This window comes from Passer montanus, unplaced genomic scaffold, assembly GCF_014805655.1.
Source record: "Passer montanus isolate IOZ18808 unplaced genomic scaffold, ASM1480565v1 scaffold5, whole genome shotgun sequence".
Lineage (NCBI taxonomy): Eukaryota > Metazoa > Chordata > Aves > Passeriformes > Passeridae > Passer > Passer montanus.
In genome coordinates this window covers 12080954-12099863 of record NW_024369929.1, presented here as the reverse complement: position 1 = coordinate 12099863, position 18910 = coordinate 12080954, and the positions used below count along the sequence as shown (strand labels likewise).

At 47.1% G+C, this 18910-nt stretch overlaps 1 protein-coding gene across 2 annotated transcripts in view; it reads right to left on the bottom strand.

Annotated features, from left to right (window-relative positions):
- Window positions 1–18910, bottom strand: part of SLCO3A1 (solute carrier organic anion transporter family member 3A1) — a 134716-nt gene that overhangs the window by 13345 nt on the left and 102461 nt on the right. For both annotated transcript variants that reach the window (XR_005629113.1, XM_039722868.1), the window contains exons 5-9: window positions 10885–11049; window positions 8826–9024; window positions 7781–7919; window positions 3289–3464; window positions 208–272 (exon numbers count right to left, since the gene is read on the bottom strand). Coding sequence is in view for 1 of the 2 variants with exons in the window: in XM_039722868.1 (XP_039578802.1) it covers window positions 208–272; window positions 3289–3464; window positions 7781–7919; window positions 8826–9024; window positions 10885–11049 (744 nt within the window). In the remaining variant the exon portion in view is untranslated. The remainder of the gene's footprint in view (window positions 1–207; window positions 273–3288; window positions 3465–7780; window positions 7920–8825; window positions 9025–10884; window positions 11050–18910) is intronic.

Sequence of the window (18910 nt, the reverse complement as noted above, 5' to 3'; positions counted from 1 at the left end):
AGCACAACACAAATGGCAGGAAAAGTGCCTTCAGAAACCTTGATGTGACATCCCTCATGGAGAGGGCTTGAACCCCAGTGTGTCAGACCCCTCTCACGACAATGACAGCACCACAAGGAGTAGAAATCAACTTCTGCTTGTTAAAAACTGCGTGTTCCAAGAGGCAACAAAGGCTGGGAGAGAAGGACACAAAACCTTTGTACCTACCTAGCAACCGGAGCAGCAGGAAAAGCACCCCCAGAGCGTAAGACTTGAGTTCAGGGCTCACGGTTCTGCAGGGAGGAGGGAGAGAGAGAAATCAATTCCTGTTGTTCTGCTTTGATTAACACACCCCGTGGCCATTCTGTGCTGTCAGCCAGGATGCCACCAGCACCTCTTCAAAAAGTCATTAATGGGGCTTTTCTTCTGCCTTCTCCTGAAGTGCCTACAGCCTCAAAAGCAATTGCATTGGTGATAGGTTCAGGAATTAGCCAAGTCATTAATAACAACAGCTAATGTTGACATCGGATGTTTATAAGCTCCCCATCAAGTTTATAAGCTCCCCATCAAGTTTTCAAGGCTCCAGATGTTGAGAACTATATTGAGAGAAAAGTTTTTGTTCTGAAACTCTCCAGACTACTGGGAACAAGAGAGGGAGGGAGAATGGTGGACCAAAGGTTCAGTCAGCCTGGTGATTCAGTGAGGAAGTGCTCAACACTATTTTTCATGCATGTGACTTCAGCATGCCACTTTTTTATCTTGGGAGGACAGTGTTTGCAGTGCCTTCTGCCATGAACACAACCACAACTGCATTAAAAGTTATCCCTCAAAGGTGCTTTAAAAAAACACTCATGGCAGGGGTGGTTCTCTGTATAAATACACTGGAGGGGCTTCAGTTGAAACTGATAAAACAGAACCAGTTTTTAAGATGGCTTTTAAGTTAAGAGAAGATCCTTCTGATCACTTGCCCTCTTCTCACACATTCACGGGCCATGTAATACCACACCATGACTTCTGTATAAAGCCTGTGACCTTGGGATTAATTTCAGCAGTTTTCCAGGCAGACCCTCACACTTTATATATAAAGCCTTCATGCCAGGAATTATATGACCTTGGAAAAATGTTCCAATGGTTAATGGGTTGGCTCAAATAGGATTCTACAGCTGGGTGAGAAATGAAGGAAACAGAGCATTAGAAGTTTTTTAATGAAAAAATAGATTATCACATGGAATATTCACAGTGGGCTTAAGACGAAATACAGAATCAATCCCCATACCTTAGGCTGGAGTAAAAATTGCCACTTGGAGACATCTCCTTTTCTCACTGACTACAGCAGTGACCAAATGACTGGCTGAGACAGGACATTTCATTTGTAGACACTGAGTCAATTTTAAATAACCATGGGAGCTGCCAGTGTCACTTGCCACTGCTCTGGACACCAAGGACACATTCACATGCCACAACTTTCTTTAAGCAATGGAAGATGGCAGATGCAAGAGAGCACGAGCAGTATCTGGCTCAGAGCTCTCCACTGTACATTTGGTAGCTATCAGTGATTCTGAGTGAAGTTACAAATCTGGATGTGTGAATTGTTTATTTCCTACAGCTCTGAACTGAGTACGTTTCATCTTCCCTTTGCTTTTCTTATTCCCTGGTATTCTTCTTCCTGGCTTATCTCATTTGAAGGCAACACTACGATGTCTCCATGCCATATCCTAAAGGTGCTGGCAGCTTCCTTGAACAAAGAACTCTTCAAACTTCAAATTGCTTTTGTCATAATATTTATCATGAGGAAATTTGATTTCCCTTTATCTACCAGAGATGCAAAGAGAGAAATGAACTAGTAGGTGGAATATCTCATTTTGTATCCTGCAGGGAGACATGCCCTCACAGAGCTGTTCTGTCCAAAATCCACTCAAGAGTGTGTTTCTAATACAGACCTTATTGATTGAATTTTATTGGAATTTTCCAGGCAGCAGAATGGATCTGCTATTTATGCCTCTGGTTATTAGTCTCAGTAAGTGACAGCTTGGACAGCTAAGTAATTTTGGATAAATGTGGGCTTAGATATATATGTATATCATAAGGTGAAGTGTTCCATATGTCTGGAAATAACACAAGGTCAGTTATTTGAATAAGCTACTTTTGCCCACCTATTCACATTGGTTTAACTCAGACATGTCCTTCAGACTTCCAAGCTCCTTATGTTCTTGGACTTGGTCCAGGGTGAGAGAAGTTAAACTCCAGTCAGGGAGGTATTCACCAAAGCTAGCTTTCAATTTTTCCGTGGTTTCTGTGTTCTCCAGACTATCTCAAAATGTGAGCCTAAGCCTCTCTCTAAGCCATTACATGCTGAGAACATGGGGTGGCAATTCTGCCCCTCTCCCAGTGCAGCTGCAACTTCCTTACTACCTGGATTGGAAACTGCACAACTGTATTTCTATGTTAATCCCAGAAGAACAACCCCTGCCACCATTCTCTGCAAAATCCCTGCAGGAATCTTGTCTGTTTGGGTGTCCAGTTCCCCCTCACTGCCTCCACCAAAGGACAGCTCCAGCAGCTCCTGTTTTCTCTCCAGCAGCTCCATACTGCAGGCCCTGAACTGGAGCCATGCCTGGCTAAACCAGCCACTAACAAGTGAAAAAAAGTGGTTTAGAGAGAAAATTGCTTCAACGGAGGTTCAGTTCCAAGTCATGGGCCTGGGGACAGCGAGTCTGGTATAAAAGGCAGAGGACAGGACCTGTGTGGGGCCCTCAACTCCCCCCTGTGCCCTAGGGTCCCTCCAGCCCTGAATCCATGCCAAGAGCAGCCCCACCTGATGAGGATGGTGACTGGTGGTCCTGCTTGGTGAGAATGATGACTGATAGCCCACCTGATAAGAGTGGTGACAGAGGCCCCACCTGATGAGGAGTGTGACCAAAGCCGTACCTGATGAGGATAATGACCAAAGCCCCACCTGATGAGGAGGGTGACAGAAGCCCCACATGATGAGGATGGTGACCACGGCTTCACCTGATGAGGATGGTGATGGATAGCCCATCTTGATGAGAATGATGACTGAAATCCCACCTGATGAGGAGGTGATGGATAGCCCATCTTGATGAGAATGATGACTGAAATCCCACCTGATAAGGATGGTGACAGAGGCCCCACCTGACCAGGAGGGTGACCAAAGCCCCGGATGACTGAAATCCCACCTGATGAGGATGGTGACAGAGGCCCCACCTGATGAGGAGGGTGACCAAAGCCCCACCTGAGGAGGATAATGACCAAAGCCCCATCTGAGAAGGACAGTGACCGCAGCTGTACCTGATGAGGATGATGACGGACGGTGTCTGCGCCATGGCCCCGATCATGCTGCAGACACACATCACACACAGGAATGTCAGGAAGGCCTCTTCGCACCCAGGGCTGGGGCATTTGCCAGGAACGACGGTGGCGTTTTCGGGAGGGACCGAGGTGAGGCACGAACAGCCACTGAGGTTCTGCAGAGGAGCACAAGGAGTCAGGAGAAGGGAGAGCTCTGATCCCCACCGCTGCCCTCTGCAACAGGGCTTGTCAGCAGCAATGCCTAATCCTCTAATGGTCAATTAAGTAACTCCTAAGTGCTTGTTGGAGGGGGGTTTGGGAAGAATTTCAGGAGTGTCAGAGCTGACGCATGCTGCCAGCAAGGGAAAGCTGTCCCTTGGCTTGTTTCTTTTCTTCTGCTCCTTTTAAGTCTCTCCCATAAATGTCACAGCGACAAAATTATTACTGAGTTCTACCTCTTTGGAGGAGAATAAAGAAACAATCTGTGTCTCTGTGACAAGGAAGATTCCCCCCATTATGGTTCTAATTACTTTCTTATTTACCTCCGTCCTCTCGGCTGTTGCAATTAAACTGAAGTACATTAAATGCAGGTAAATGTGCAGCCCTGTTCTTGGCTGCAGGTTCGGGGACTGCTTCCAGCACCTCAAACCCTGGGCAGGAGCCACCCACGATGGGTGCTGCAGCTCACCCAGAGCTGAACCACCACAGCCTGGCAGCACAGATGCTGCTGGACTTCAGTGCACTCCAGGCTAATAAATGACATCTGGTTCAGATGGATTTGTGTTGAGCTAAAAGCTCAAGTCAAGCAAGATAAACTTTATCAATATGTGATCAGAAGGAGGGTGGAATGACTGCATTTTGCTTTGATCTCTCCAGCAAGTGCAGGATGTGAAAAGAAGCTTTGTTTGCCAGTCACAGATTTAAGGATTTTTTTTTCCCCTTATTTTCCAATTCGCCCTCCTGAATTTCTGAGTGGGGGATGTCAGTGCAATTAAGGCACACAATACTACCAAGAAATCCCTTAACGAATACAGAAAGAAACAGTCATTAATGATTCATGGCTTGTCTTCACAAGCCCGCTGGGTTTGCAGGTCACATGTTTCTACGAGGAGTAACGTCATAAAATATAACATATTGAAAAGCAGCTCAATCTCCTCCCCTTCTCCTCTACCATGTGCAAGCAGAAATTCCTTTGCTTTTCTGCCAAAGGGGTCCCCTTAGGACCATACAAAAGCACACTTTCTGGTTCACTGCCTCCAAAGATAAGGATCAGCAGGGATACTACTCCAACCTTTCTGACACCAATCTCTTTCCTCTGCACAGAAGTCAAATCATTTTTTTCCAATTAAGTGCACAGAGGACAAGGGAGACTGTTGTGCAGAACTCTAGGAGAGCTGGAGCTGACATGCAGGTGCCTTTCTGCTGGCAAGCAGTAATTAAAATAACAAATTCCTGTGCTGTGAGTTAGAAGCTGACACCTGAAGGCTCCAGAATGGTGACAATTAGCACCACTGAGGTGGTGTTTGCACAGACAACAGGAATTTGTAGCTCCTGGCTCTTAATGCAGTGTACTGCTACCCAGCAGACTGGACAAGGCCCTGTGGATCAAAACCCATGTAAGTTTGGAAAAGTATATACCTGCACTGAATAACCCTTGGACAAAATTCCCATCACAGAATTTGGTGTTTATTTCCCATGGGCTCTCATCAAGGGACAGAAAGTACCTGTTCCAGACAGTGGTGGGGCAGACTGTCCTGCCACTGTTGGGATTTTTTTACAAAGCACAAGGCAGATCTTACCTTCACTGCCTGAAAATTTGTCCCTCAACCTGCTTTTCTGACCATTTTACTTCAAGGTCCTGGCCTGAAGAAGTGTGAGTGGTTTGTACCAACTACCTCAGCTTGCTTAGCACTGCTCCTCATCCTTACCTGGGAGATCTTTGATCTTTTATTACTGACACAGTATGCAACTCACAGACATCAAACAAGGAAACATCAAAGATGGAGTTATAACTTTGTCCTGTGGAGAGGAAATTTTTTGCTACCTGTGCCAAACTTCTGTAGATCCCCTTGTCTGCAACCCCACTGCATTCAACCACTTGTTATCAGAACCTTCTGCTGCCCAGCAACCTGCACACTCAGATTTATGTGTGCCTCTGAGGCTACACAGATACAGAGTTTACACCTTTACCAGCATCCTGACTTTGGTGTGATTATCCATGCAAATTATCCATGTTTTTAATTACTCATTATTTAAGCTCTGGCTCTGATAGGGAAGGGACAGGCTGGTATTTCAGTGCAAAGCTGTGAGGTGCCAGCACAGTAACTCCAGGCTGGAATTCATGTGTCTCCAGCCAAAATGCTGAGAGTCAATGGCTTCAAACAAACAAGATGCACAGTCCAACACGTGGTGTGCAAGGGTCACTCCCAGGAATGGCTTGAAAGAAAAGTTCTCAGGGGTGCCAGAGCTCTGCCCACCAGCACTGATATTCCTATGGCTTTTTGAACAAGTGCACTTCTGGAATCAGCTCAGCAAGAGAGAAGGAATGAAAAAGAAAAAAATAACTGAGCTACACATTGCTTTTAGAAATTGTTCACAGAGGAAAAGTGAAGAGAAGCAGTCAGAAACGTAACATGTAGTAAAGTTAAATAAAGCATTCAGAGAATTTTATGTCCCAGTAAAAAGCAACCCTTGCCTCATCACAAGCACATAACATTCACAAGACCCTCCAGACAGGTCATTACCTGGATTATGGGTTTAAAACTTGGTTTGGCAATTTGGCTTTGCCTCAAGGCCATTGCATGGCCAAACTGGTCCATAATTCTTGATAATGCCCTTCCCAGCAGATGCTATTGCTTCACCAATTTGTGTTCAAAATGTTACTGCAAAAAACCCCCACAAAACAAAGAGATGAGAAGAACCCCAAGGATGACAACAAAAAGGCAAAATAAGAGGGAGTGAGTAAGAGAAAGCATGAGGGAGAGCGAGTTTTTTGCTGAGAGGTTTGTTCTTGCAGAGCACAAGGTCAGGCAGCTGCAGACTGAAGGGGCAGAGCTGAATTTTCATTACCATGCTCCTTCCAGAGGAGTCAGAGCTTTGCCCTGCACTGCACAGCACAGCGAGCAGATCTCTCCCACGCTCCAGCCACACACCAGCACCAGCTGAACACCTGCTGAAGGCTTGGTGAACTGGTGAGACACAACTCTGTGTGCCTGAAACAAGCTGGTTTCTTCTTAAAATCATCCTGCTGCCATCTCAGGTGTTGACTTATTGGGAGGAAGAGGAAGAAGAGGGCAGGAGGTAACACCTTCACGTGTCACACGTTGATGCAGATCCTTGCAGGGCTGCTGAAAGCTCAAACTGTGGTGTTTCAAAGGGATGCCTGCATCTCTGGGGCTGGAGAGGGAGTGGAGGAGACAGGATTTAAGCAGGACAAGCTCACAGGTGATCTGGGTGGGGAGGCTGCACTGCCAGCTGCAAGTCGCTGCCCAGCAGCACTCACCTGTGCTTTGTCTCTGGGCAGAAAGGGAGGTTTGGTATCTCCTCAAAGAGGAGAGATGAAGCCATGGAGGGATAATTGCATGTGGTGAGCACTGATGTGCAGGCACAACAGTGCCTGTGACCAGGCTGACCTCCCACAGGCTCCACTGGCACAGCCCCAGGCAGCGAGCAAGGATGCAGGAATCCCACCAGTCCCCACCCACAGGAGCAGCAGGCACTCATTTTTAGTATAACCCAGAAGACATTAACATTTCAGCGGCAAAAAATGAAAAAGCTGGCTTTTAAGATATTGTTAAAAATTCTCCACATATACTTTATATAGAGATAGTTTGGTCTTTATGGGTTTTCTAAGGGAAAAAACTCAGAACTGAAAAATGCAGAATGTCTTTGGATGGAAACTCTGCTCCCCTGACAACTGCTCTTGCTGCTGCCTCAGAGCAAAGCAAGGAAAGAGAAATAAGCAAGGGGAGTTAAAGGAAAGCTTAAACAAGGGTGAATAAAACCAGGAACTGCTCACAACTGTCAAGGAACCAGATTCAGGGAAAGAGGAAAAAAAAAGACTAAAGGGCTTGGGCAGGGCAAACATGGGCAGGTGGAGAAGAGGGGAGATGAGGATAAAAGGGAAGCAGGTTCCTCAGCTCTCCCTTCTGGGCTAGGGATCTCTTGCAGAGGATGTGTTCTGCCATGGGACACCTGTGCAGATCTCCTATAACATTCCTTGCTTCCCTGCTGAGGAGGAAGACCAGGTCAGGAGGCTGTGAAATCCCTGCTCCGTGAGTTACCCTGGCAGCTGCTGCTGCTGAGAGTGGGCATTTATGGAACAGAGTGAAAAACCACAGGGGCTCAGGCCCACCAGAGCTGTGAGGTCAGCTTTTGGGGGTGCAGCCACTGGCTGCAGGCGAGCTGCCCTACCAAACAGGCAGGAACCTCACTCACTGGAGCTCCCAGAACTGTTCCTACAGGTGACAGGTCCCCAGGAAAGGCCACTCACCGTGCTGCTGCAGCCAGCAAAGCAGGCAGATAAGTATGTGACCCCGTCTGCCCCACACACTGGAGTGAAGGAGTCAGTTTGGCATTCACAGTTGTTATTGCACGGGGAATATGGGTCCAGAGATGAGGTTGGAGTTGAGCTGTAAGACAAAGAGAGAAATAAGTTAATGGACAGTGTGGTATCAGCCAGTTTTTCCAACTGTTGCATCACAAAGATGCCTTTGAGGGGGATAGTTAAGGCAAACACACTAAAAAAAGCAGTGGGAAGGCTAGCTGGGTTCCAGCTCTAAGAAATCCAGGCTGCAGCCTCTCCTTGGAGACTGAAATGCCAAGGCCACTATCTCCCTGAAAAAGAGAATCTAATGCAAGGCTTGGGCTGCCCTGTTACCTCAACAAGAAGCCTCAAGGAAAAACAAAGAGATGCTGTGGAGATTCCTCTGTGTTTTTCTGCAACGCTGTAAGGAGCTGACAGGCTGATGTTGTCATCTAAAGAGCTGCCACTGCATACAGGAGCACTCAGGAAGAAAATACCAGATAACTCTCTCCAAGTCCTGTGAGTGCAGGACAAACAGGGTTATGTGGGCCTCACTTCTCACATTGAAATGAGCCTGCAACCAAAAACACTCTTCACCATATCTGTATTTCTAGACATCTAAAACCTGGTTCTACAGATTCCCCTCAGACACTTAAATCAATGTACAGAGCAGTGCATGTTCCTCACTGCCAGGACAAAGCAGACCCAATGCTACAGACGTGCCTGTGGGTACAGACTCAGGTCTGGCACCTTTTATTCAGTTTGACTGAATTTCAGATTTTAGTGAAAATGCCAGGACAAAGCAGACCCAATGCTACAGAGGTGCCTCTTGTCATCTGCAGGTGCTCAGGTCTCTCAGTGGTAAGTGGCATGGAAACATCCCAGACTAAGCCCAGAAAACACTGCCTTCTCTGTGCTTGCTCTATGGCTGTCTGGAGGCCAGCACTGCCTGTTGAGGACACTAACATGGATTTATGTTGGTAAAGCTCCCTGAAACTCTCTGTGGACTCACTTGTTTCCATAGGGAACAGTAACCCCTGCCACAGGTCCTGTGTCACAGCCCAGGAACAGGAAGGACACGTAGCAAGCTGTGGACACCAGGTTCACCAGCATGGCCATCCTGATGGCTCCCAGAGCAGACAGGCTCAGCTTCTTCACCAAGAGGCCCCCCAGGAATATGCCCAGACATGCACACGGGATTGCTGTCATCCCTGCAAGAGGAAAAAGCAGTTAGCAAGGGCCACTGAATGACACTGTGACAGGGCTGAGCTCTCCAGCAGCCAGAGCTGTGCACTGGCATCAGGAAACCTTGCAATGCCCAACTGCTGGAGGAGCACCAAGCTGGGGTTGCTCAAAAAAAGGAACAGATGCAAACAGGCATGCTGTCTTGCATGGAGAAACCAGGCTCTTCTGCCAGTTCTCATCCAGGCTGGAGGGAATGCCAGACTTGCTGAGCTTGGCCCAGCCTGACCTAAGCAGCAGCAAATAAAGTCAAGAGTTTTCCGAGGTGTCTGGAGGCTTTGGATGAACCCTGCTGGTGTGACTCACAGGAGTATGATCTTCAGAGACTAGGCAGGAGCAGCATTTGAAAATATGAAATCTCCCTAAAATAATTTTCTTTAACTGTGAAATGCAAAAATCACTGCCAGAAGTGACTCCCTTTCCAGCACAGACAGAAATTACCACACTATGCGTGTTTGGGATCGCTTTTATCCCATTGCTGCCAGATCTCACTGCCTGAACTGTGCTTAGGAGAGAATCCCAGTCCTGGCATTTCCAGACTCCCTTAAACGCCATGTGAGAAATCTGATTACAATTTTGTTTAAACAAGTTGCTGTGAGAAACACAGAGGTATCCAAGTCTCTTTTCCCACTGTCGGGTCAGAAGCAGGATGTGCTCTGCTCATGGGTGATCCCCTCTTTGCTGGCCACCCAGCTGCACTCACATGCTGACTGACTGCCCAGCCAGCTCCCACCAAACAGCTTTTTCCCTTCTCCCACTGGGTCAACAGAGAAGTTGCTTTCCTTTGCCAAGCCTTTAATTTTCAGGAAAGATGGAATTGCCTAACAACTTTGAGACCTCTGGCCTTCTGTCAAACCATATTAAAATTCACTAGCAAATTCCTGGGTTGCTGGGGGAGGCAAGGCTGACTGCAGGGGATTGTTTCTTTTGGAAAAGCAGGCCAAAACCAGAAGACATCAATGAGTTTAATAGGGAAATAAACAACTGTCAGGAGAGCAGCTTGCAAACTCCTTGTTATGATATGAAGATCCACCCATTTCCTGATGTCCCAGTTTTTGACAGATCACTGCCAGCTGCCCATCTGGCAAGCTGTGGTTGCAGATCATCCAAGATCAACTTGCAGATATCTTAATTGGGTGCTGCTGAGAGAAGGGCTGTCATAAACAAATGGCTGGGCCTGCCTGGGATGAGCAGGAGCAGAAAATAAATGAATATTCTGCCATCAGTGTCCTGACAGGGAACAAATGAACACTGAGAAATGTGGAACGTGAAATCACAGCAGCATGGAGTGGTCAGAGAGAAGGGACATTTGAAAGACGACCAAGCTGCACTAACTCAGGTACCTGAAGTGGTCATTGCAATCCTGTCATTTCCAGGCCAAGGGGAAAGCAGTGTCTAACTGGAGACACTGGGCTTCCTAACCCAGAATGAGATGGGCAGCAGAACTGTGGGGAACCAGAACCATGAGACAAGCAGTTCAGTGGGCCACGCTATCACTTGGGCAGCAACTGCAGTCTTGGGCAACCAGACAGCCCATTTCTGCTGCTTCCAAGGCTCTCTCTCCTATCCTGGCTGTCCCATACCGCTTCCCACCCAACAGGCTGGGCCACAGGGGAAGTGATGGCAGCAGGATGCAGTGGAGAAAGGATGCTGGAGGTCTGCTCTGGGCCAGGCAGCCCTGGCAGAGCTGAAGGCCAACCCCATCACTCACAGACACATTTCCACATCTCAGACAAGTCTCTTTTTGGGCAGCCTAACCAGCGAGGCTGGCAGCAGTTACCAGCCATGCTGAACCTCCTTTGGAGCTCTGGTGTCCCCTGGTTACTCACCCAGGAGCTGGTTGGCAGAGGAGGTGGTGAGGTTGAACTGCTGCTCCAAGTACTTGCCCAGGAAGGCGGCGAACCCGGCCACCACCGCGATCTCCATGCAGGCTGCCAGGATGATGCAGGTGAACACGGGGTTGGAGAGCAGGTGCTTAGTCACTTTGGGGATCACTAGAAGAGAGGAAAAACGGAGAGGTGTTTTTGTGTAGACTTTACTTGAGGTGCTGGAGGTGCCTTTCTCCCATTCTGAAGGGTACGCTCACTTCACATCAGGAGTAATTTCCTGCTCTGCACAGACAAGCTGCTTGAAATGTGGGAACACCAGAACAAAGTGAAACACCCAAACAGTGCCACTTAAAAATTCAAGAATCAAGAGAGTGCAAAAAGAAATAATCTATGATTATTTACTCTTACAGATGATTTTGAAAATTGAAAGAATGAGAAAAATTTTCAATATTGCTTTTTGTTTCCCCCATAGGGAAGTCAATCAAAACCTGGCGTGCTCTTTCTTCCCCTTCTCCTTTCTGTACCTGCTCCCCATGAACAAAGCTGAGCCAGCTGACAGGTGCCATCAGTGCTGTATTCAGCATAAATCCTTGCAAGTTTTCAGACACAAACCAACCCAGCTCACATCTAGCTTTTCCTTCTCCTGCCATCCAGATCTGATTCATTTTCCTATTCCAAACTGGCTCGCTCACTGATGGTCACCTTCTTGCAGCACATGTGGGTGTTTTCAGCAAGCTGCAACTCTCAGGCTTAGCCTGGCCCATGGATACCCACGGCACAAGGGTCCTCCTGCTGGGACAGGCTTGTCAGTCTGTGTGTTCCTAAAGCTTCTCCAGCCAACCCTCCAATCCTTAAGAAGGTGGAAGAGGACATGATGAGCTGTTCACTGTGTAGGACACACATGTGGCTCTGGTTTCATGGCTCCTTGGTCTCCCCTTCCAAATCATCAGTGTCTAGAGTCCTCTCTCCTCCAAACCCATCTCAATTTCCCATAAGCAAACAAGAGTTACCCTACAAAGGGAAATCTGTCTAATGAATCAGATTGCACGTTTTCTACTCCAGCAAGCATTTTAATTATTGTACAGATAACACAGCTTGAAGAGGAGAGCATCCCAGTACAGAAGAGAGCCTCGCTTTGTCTCAATACCTGATGACTAATTTCTCCCTGAATTAAATGTGAAAATCATTAAGTTTGAAAATTACCTTGAAGTAGTGTAGTGAAGCCTCAATGGACCCCTATTTGCATTTTGAAAATCCATCCCCCAGATTCCCTGTGGTGTACCAGGGGCTGGCAGATGATGTTTCTCTGGTTCTGGCTTCTGTTTTCCCTCAGGGAATTTTTTTGCACTGGCCTCAGCAGAGAATGCACAGCTCTTTGTCAAGGCTCTGCTTGGGTGCCCTTGGCTCTTTCTTGGGGACAGTGGAAAAAAGGGTTATAATTAGGATCGATCTAACCTTTTTGGAAGAGGTCACTTCACAGTTTCTGGTCTCTATATCAGAAACATTTTTCCAAGCTGTACAAATTTTCTGCTTCCTAAAGATTTACTGAACATAATTAAGGTGCAAGAGGCATAGCAATTTTTAGCAGAACGGGTGAAAAAAGAAAAGAAAAAAGGGGGAAAAATACTGTGTGGGAGGAATGGGGATGGGGGAATTCAGACATGGATAAATTTCAGAAGCCACCTGCTGCTTCCTTCAGTTCTTTGGTGGCCACCTACAGAATTTCCCCTTCTTGCCAGGAAAAATATAGAAAATGAAAAGGTGGACTTGGCAGTACTGAGCTTGAAAAGCCATATTTAAGGTATTAATGACTGTTGTGCCTCGGGAGTTCAATTTGTTCAAGATTAATGGATTCCTTGAGATGTAGCTTTGTGCCAATTTAAATCCAAAGACACTAAGGTCTAGCTCTAACTTTATCCAACAAACAATAGCGATGACAGCCTGCCTTTTGCAGGAGGGAGCTAAAGATCACGGACATTTATTTCTGAAGTTGGCACCCAACCATCATGCACTACCAAGGTCAAAATCCATCTTCTGTGCTTGGGATGGACAATAAAAGATTTGCAGAGTTACTGCAGCATCTCACACGGGAAAGAAACCCCTCGTAAGTGCCTTGTCTGGCAGTGCAGGGCTCCAAGTCACAGCACTTCATCCCCTAAAGGGACTACAGGAGAGCTGGAGAAGGACTTTTGACAAGGGTGTGTAGTGACAGGACAACAAGAAATGGCTTTAAACTGAAAGAGGGAGGGATTGCATTAGATATAAGGAAGAAATTCTTTACTGTGAGGGTATGAAACACTGGAACAGGTTGCCCACAGAAGCTGTGTTTGCCACTGGAAGTGTTCAAGGCCAGGCTGGATGAAGCTTTGAGCAACCTGGTCTAGTGGAAGGTGTCCCTGTCCATGGCGAGGTGTCTGGAACAAGATGATCTTTAAGGTCCTTTCCGACCCAAATCCTTCTGTGATTCCTTGATTCCATGATCATTGCTTGTCCCTCCTCTGAGTTTTCTGGGACAGATCCTATTCTCTGCTGAATGTCTGACCACTGTCTACTGCAACAGGACTCTGTACCAGGTGGGACACAAGACCCAGTGCAAGGAGTGCACAGACAACTCAAGCAGAATCTGGCAGCCTCCACCATCTCCTCAGCCAGGGTCAGCTCATTCTCCTTCATCTTCTAAGGGAAATAACACAGGGCTCCCTACAGAATTGATTATCCTTTCATCTTGCTACTGCCATTTGCTAAGATCAATCATTTGACACCGGCTGCTGCCTCATCTGTCTCAGTTCTTGGGGTGAAATACCTCTGGGAAAAAGGTAAAAAGTCAGCAGCAAAGTTTAAAAATCTCTCAATGGACTAGAGTGACACGCTTTCAGCTGCTTGGCATATGGTCCTGGGTATGGAGTAGGAATGGAAATACCTGATGGGGGGCAGTGAAGCTCTGGGGAACACAACAGCTACGGATGGTGTTTCTCCACTGGAACCAACCCAGCAGGAGTCATGGTAAATGTTACCCTGCACCTTTAGGGGCCCAAAGATTATCTGAACACTTTGGAGCAGGCCTTTGCTGCTACAAAGCTCAAAGGAAGACCTTTCACAAAGTGGGAAAAAGTCTTTTGGAGTCCAAAGAGTCTCAAAAATCTACTTGGAGAGCCCACAAGCTGCAGCAGACACGGCACACAGGCAGACTCAGCCTCCCACTCCCAGAAAGACGAGCTCATTTGCCATCCTCATCCTGACGCACCCGACACGCTCCAGAAACGGCGGCAGGAAAGCGATTCCCGCCTCCTTTCACTGCTGAAAAGTAGTGAAAAGTACTTTAATGCCAACTCTTCAGACCATCCATGTGCAGCGCCGGTCACAGGCTCATCCACAGGCTGGGAGGGACAGGGTGGATGTCCCAAAGCTCTCCAATATCCCCACCAACCCCTTGATTTCCCACCTTTTCACACTCAAACAACACCCATGCCAAGGCATCCAAACCCCCTCCCTGTCTCCCTCCATGGGGCCTCTCTGGATGACAGGCCAGGGGCTTGACAAATGCACACACTTATGTACACCAAGTAGCTTTGATTTGTCACTGCACATCGGGGAGTAGCGGGGATAATTGGCAACCTCATTACACGAGGTTTAACTACTCTCCAGAAACGACAAACTATAATCATCACGTTGGTGCTTGAAATGAATTGTTTGGAACATTACAATCACCAAGGCCCCTGTTTCTGGTTGGAGCACCCTACAGAGACATGTTTTCAATTTGCAGTAAAGATGAAGAACACAGAAAGCAAAGTAATAAATTAGAGGGAGGTTTACAGCCCAGTCCACCTAGGACAGAGTGGTGAGGGAAAGGCAAAATTGAGCCAAAATATGACTTTCTTCTACCCATGTCAGCAGCAAGCCTCACGTCTGAAGAGAAAACAAAAGGCAAAATCTCCACCTGGCTTGAGGAAAAATGGATGAAGAAAACAGCACAGGCAGCAAGAAAAGAACATATACTGGAAAGAGGTAGCTCCTGTGAAAGAGAATATGGAGTAAGGCAAGAGGTGCTGAAGATATCTCAGGAGAGGTTCCATGTGGCCATATCATAATGGATATGAGGGAAAAGCATGACACATAAATCAAAAAAGCCTTCCTGACAAGATGCAAGCTCGAAGCAGCAGTTACATACTCAAGCATGGAAAATGGGTCCTTCCAGTCCATCATCTTCCCTGCAGGAACCACCTTTACTTGACTTGAGAAGGGGACACAAATCTCCCTCACCTGTGACACAGAAGTCATGGAAAAGCATTTTTTGGAGACAGGCTCTGCCTGCCTTCAGCTGCTGCTCAGCTTTGGCCCTGAGGTGTGCAGGCTGAAGGCCTTTCTGAATTTTTTTATGGTGCTGACAACAAGACACTGGCTTGGAAACAGCCAAGATAAACCTGACAACAATATCTGCACCCTCATGAAACACAAGCCAGAGAAAACTCAAAGACCCATGGAACCTGATGCCTTTTATGATCACCACCTCCTCACCTAAGACTTGGATTTCTCAGCAAGCCTTTAAGGCGTTTGCAGGGAACAAGACCCAAATCCAAAAAGGCATTAAAGTCTAAACCTGGGCCAAAGCCTCACTGCTGTGGCTCTGAATGAAGCTATAGACAGAGCCCTCTCTAAAAGCTTGTCACTATCAGTCATGAGAACTCAGGAGTAAAAAAACTACTCTTGTTAGCCTTTAATCCTGCCCAATCCTATGAACTCCCACTGAGGATTACAGGCTCCCCATGGTCCAGGTCCTCCCTGCACAGCTGGGAGCTTCTGGCCCAGCACTATGCTCCCAGTGAGCGCTTTTTGGGAGAGAAATCCCAGATTCAGAGCAGCTCCCTCCCTTGGTATTCAGCACATTGGTACATGGAGCAGGACAGAACTGAACAGAAGACAAGGCAGCTGCCAGCTGTACGTCCCAGCTCTCCTACGCTCTTGAAAATGAAGCTGGAAAGAAACCAAAATGTTTCCAAATCTAGGGAATTTGCAGTTCTGAAATTCATTTAATTCCACAGCGAGTTTTCTTTTAATTCCTTGTGAATGAGCTTCTCTTTCCAAACCTGGAGGATTCCATATCAATTTAAATCCTTTTAGGGTTTTAATCTCTCTTGCTAGACAGAGCAGCAGAACGTAACGAATTTCTGGTTTAAATCATTGCTAAACAGAATGCATTTAGGGCAGAATGTTTCAGAGGTGCTAAAGATCACGCGGAGGAAGCATTCTGAAATCAAATTTCATCAGAACTGGCCGCTCAATTCAATAGATGTGACATTTCTGTGTGAAAAAAAGGAAGGGTTTTAACGAATTGTTTCCAGGCACGTCCCAGAGCAGGTGGTGTGTCAGAGGCAGCGAGCGAGAGGGCAGATGTGGAGAGACTCGAGCAGAGGGCACAGGTGCCCTGACAGAGCTGAGCATCTTCTCTGGCCTGAGGAGCAGAGAGGTCCCCAAGGCACAGCAGAGGTAGGAAAGCAAAGCAGTGCCCCCAGAAGAGCAGGGACTGCCCAGCCCGTGCCTGAAGTGCTCTCACAGACCACACGTGAGGAGCAGAGAGGTCCCCAAGGCACAGCAGAGGTAGGAAAGCAAAGCTGTGCCCCCCAGAAGAGCAGGGACTGCCCAGCCCATGCCTGAAGTGCTCTCACAGACCACACAGAGAGCACAGGGCTGGAACAACCCTGCCAGGCGGGAGCAAAGAGCAATGGCAGCGTTTATTCAGACTTCCACTGCTGTTAATCCTTCACTTCTCCGTGCTCCCAAATGGATTTGATTTCCTGAAATGAAATACTAATCAGGCAAAGCGGAGCAGCATTCCACGTGCCAGTTTAGCCACGGGAAGCAGCTCCCAGGACTGTCCCAGAGCTTCCCTGCCTGAGCTGCTGTACCCTGTGCTGAGCCCCCCGCTGCCTCCACTGCCTTTGATTGCCTCTTCACCTCGTGCTGTTCAAAGGCACCACTTCCATTTCAAGTTTAGAGCTCCTCTTAAGACTGCTTCTTTCCTGGCATGAAAATACCCCACAGGAAGAGATGCCAGGGCTTCCCAAAAGCTGGGCCCTCCCTTCTGCTTAGACTTTGACAGAGATGTAAAAGATACTCCTTTTATATTAGTCGTGGCTTTTTTTGCATGCTAAGGCTGGAGGAAAGGCAAGGAATGTCAGCCAGCCCTCCATCTCACTGACTTTCAGCAGATCTTGTGGTGTCTGGAGCATCCTCCCACCTGCCAGCCGTGCCACGTCTCTAGCTGACAGCCATGACCCAGCTCAGAGCACGTCCCCAGCTGACATTGCCCTGCTCCCTCTCCTACCATGACCTTTCTCTTGTGGCAGTCATGTAAGGCTTGGAAAAAAAAGTAAGAAAAAATAATAAAGCTCCTTCAGTAGCCAAAAAGGAGATGCAGTGCATCCTCTGAGGACGTGCTGTTGATACAGAGGGTGTTTGCATAATCAATCCAGAGAAACAGCTCTTCCTCCCCACACTTGCACAGGAGATGGACAATCCACACCTCCATGCAGACACAGACTTACAGCAGGAACAGCTCTGTCCAGGACAAGTTGCAGAGACAAAGCTTGCTAAAAATGAGTCAGATTCACGGCCATACAAACACCAAGGAGTATCTCCAGTCCCAACCCCTTGTACAGGCAAATCCTCTGCTGCTTCCCAGAGAAGCTGTGCTTGTCCCATCCCTGGAAGTGTTCAGGGCCAGAATAGATGGAGCTCTGAACAAGCTGGCCTAGTGAAAGGTGTCTCATGGCAGGGGGTTGGAACTGGATGATCTTTAAGGTCCCTTCCAACTCATGCTGTTTTATGACTCCATGGATTCTGTTCAGCATCACAAATTCATGCAAAATCCAAGGACATATCAGGACAGAAGACATGACTATGCATGCACATACATATTTTTAACCTCTGTATATAACTAAGAGCCTTTTTTACCCTAGGAAAAAGCCTAAACAGTCTTAACTTTCTCCAAAGGAGAATCAACAAATAGATCAGGGAGACTAAAATCTGCCACAAAGGAATGCCTGCAGATATTTCAGCAGCTACCAAAGTAATGTAGACCCACAGAAAGATTAAACCATCACCTGAAACACTGCTCATCAGGAATGATGAGGTGTGTTTGCCTCACTTCAGCAACACGACTCTTGACCACATTCTGGCTATGACAACAATGGCAAGGGATCTGAAAGGGGATGTCAGCTACCAACACCGTGTCATCTGTGACAGCCTCAAAGGAATAACTAAAAAGGTCATTCCTCATCTCATTTGATGTCATGTAAATTTTATTTCAAAGTCCACCTCCAAAGAGGCTCCTGGAATACTGACTGATCCAAAATGGGGTTACCTGCAGAGAGAGGGCTAACGTGGAGGCCTGTGGTGCCTCCTGATGTAATCAATACTTGAAGCATATGGATATGGCAGTTTAATTTCTCTACTTCAATGAGCAACAGATGCTCAGTGAACCCCCCACAGCCTCCCTGTGTACAAGATGCTCAGCACCATCCTCAGGCTGAACTGCTGCCCCTCCATGCAGCAGGGATACGTAATATTCTTTCATTTTTCTATATGAAAACCTGCAAACATTTCCAGTGCCCACTCCAAAAGCTCAGTGGCCAGAAGCAGACACTCTGATGTGTACACAACAAAAGCCACAGAACTATCCATATGGACATATAACGGGAAAAGCCCATGCAAGAGAAAATCCTTGCAACAAGGATGAAAGGATGAAGAAATGAATTTTACTGACTGAGTTTCAAGTGATTTATTTTTTTACCTTTCTTCTGAATTTCCTCATCAAGTCAAAATTTCACATCTTTGACCTTCCCTTAATGAACAACCGCATCTACTATTCAAGGCATTTTTATATATTTAGACAACACTTTTTCCCCCAAAGTCTCTTTTTCCTTCCCACCCGCACTTCATTCAACTCCCAATTAAGGTGACTGCACAGGGAGTAAGTGATTTTGTCCTCATTTATCTAAATGCATCAGGCAGTAATGAAACCTGCTCT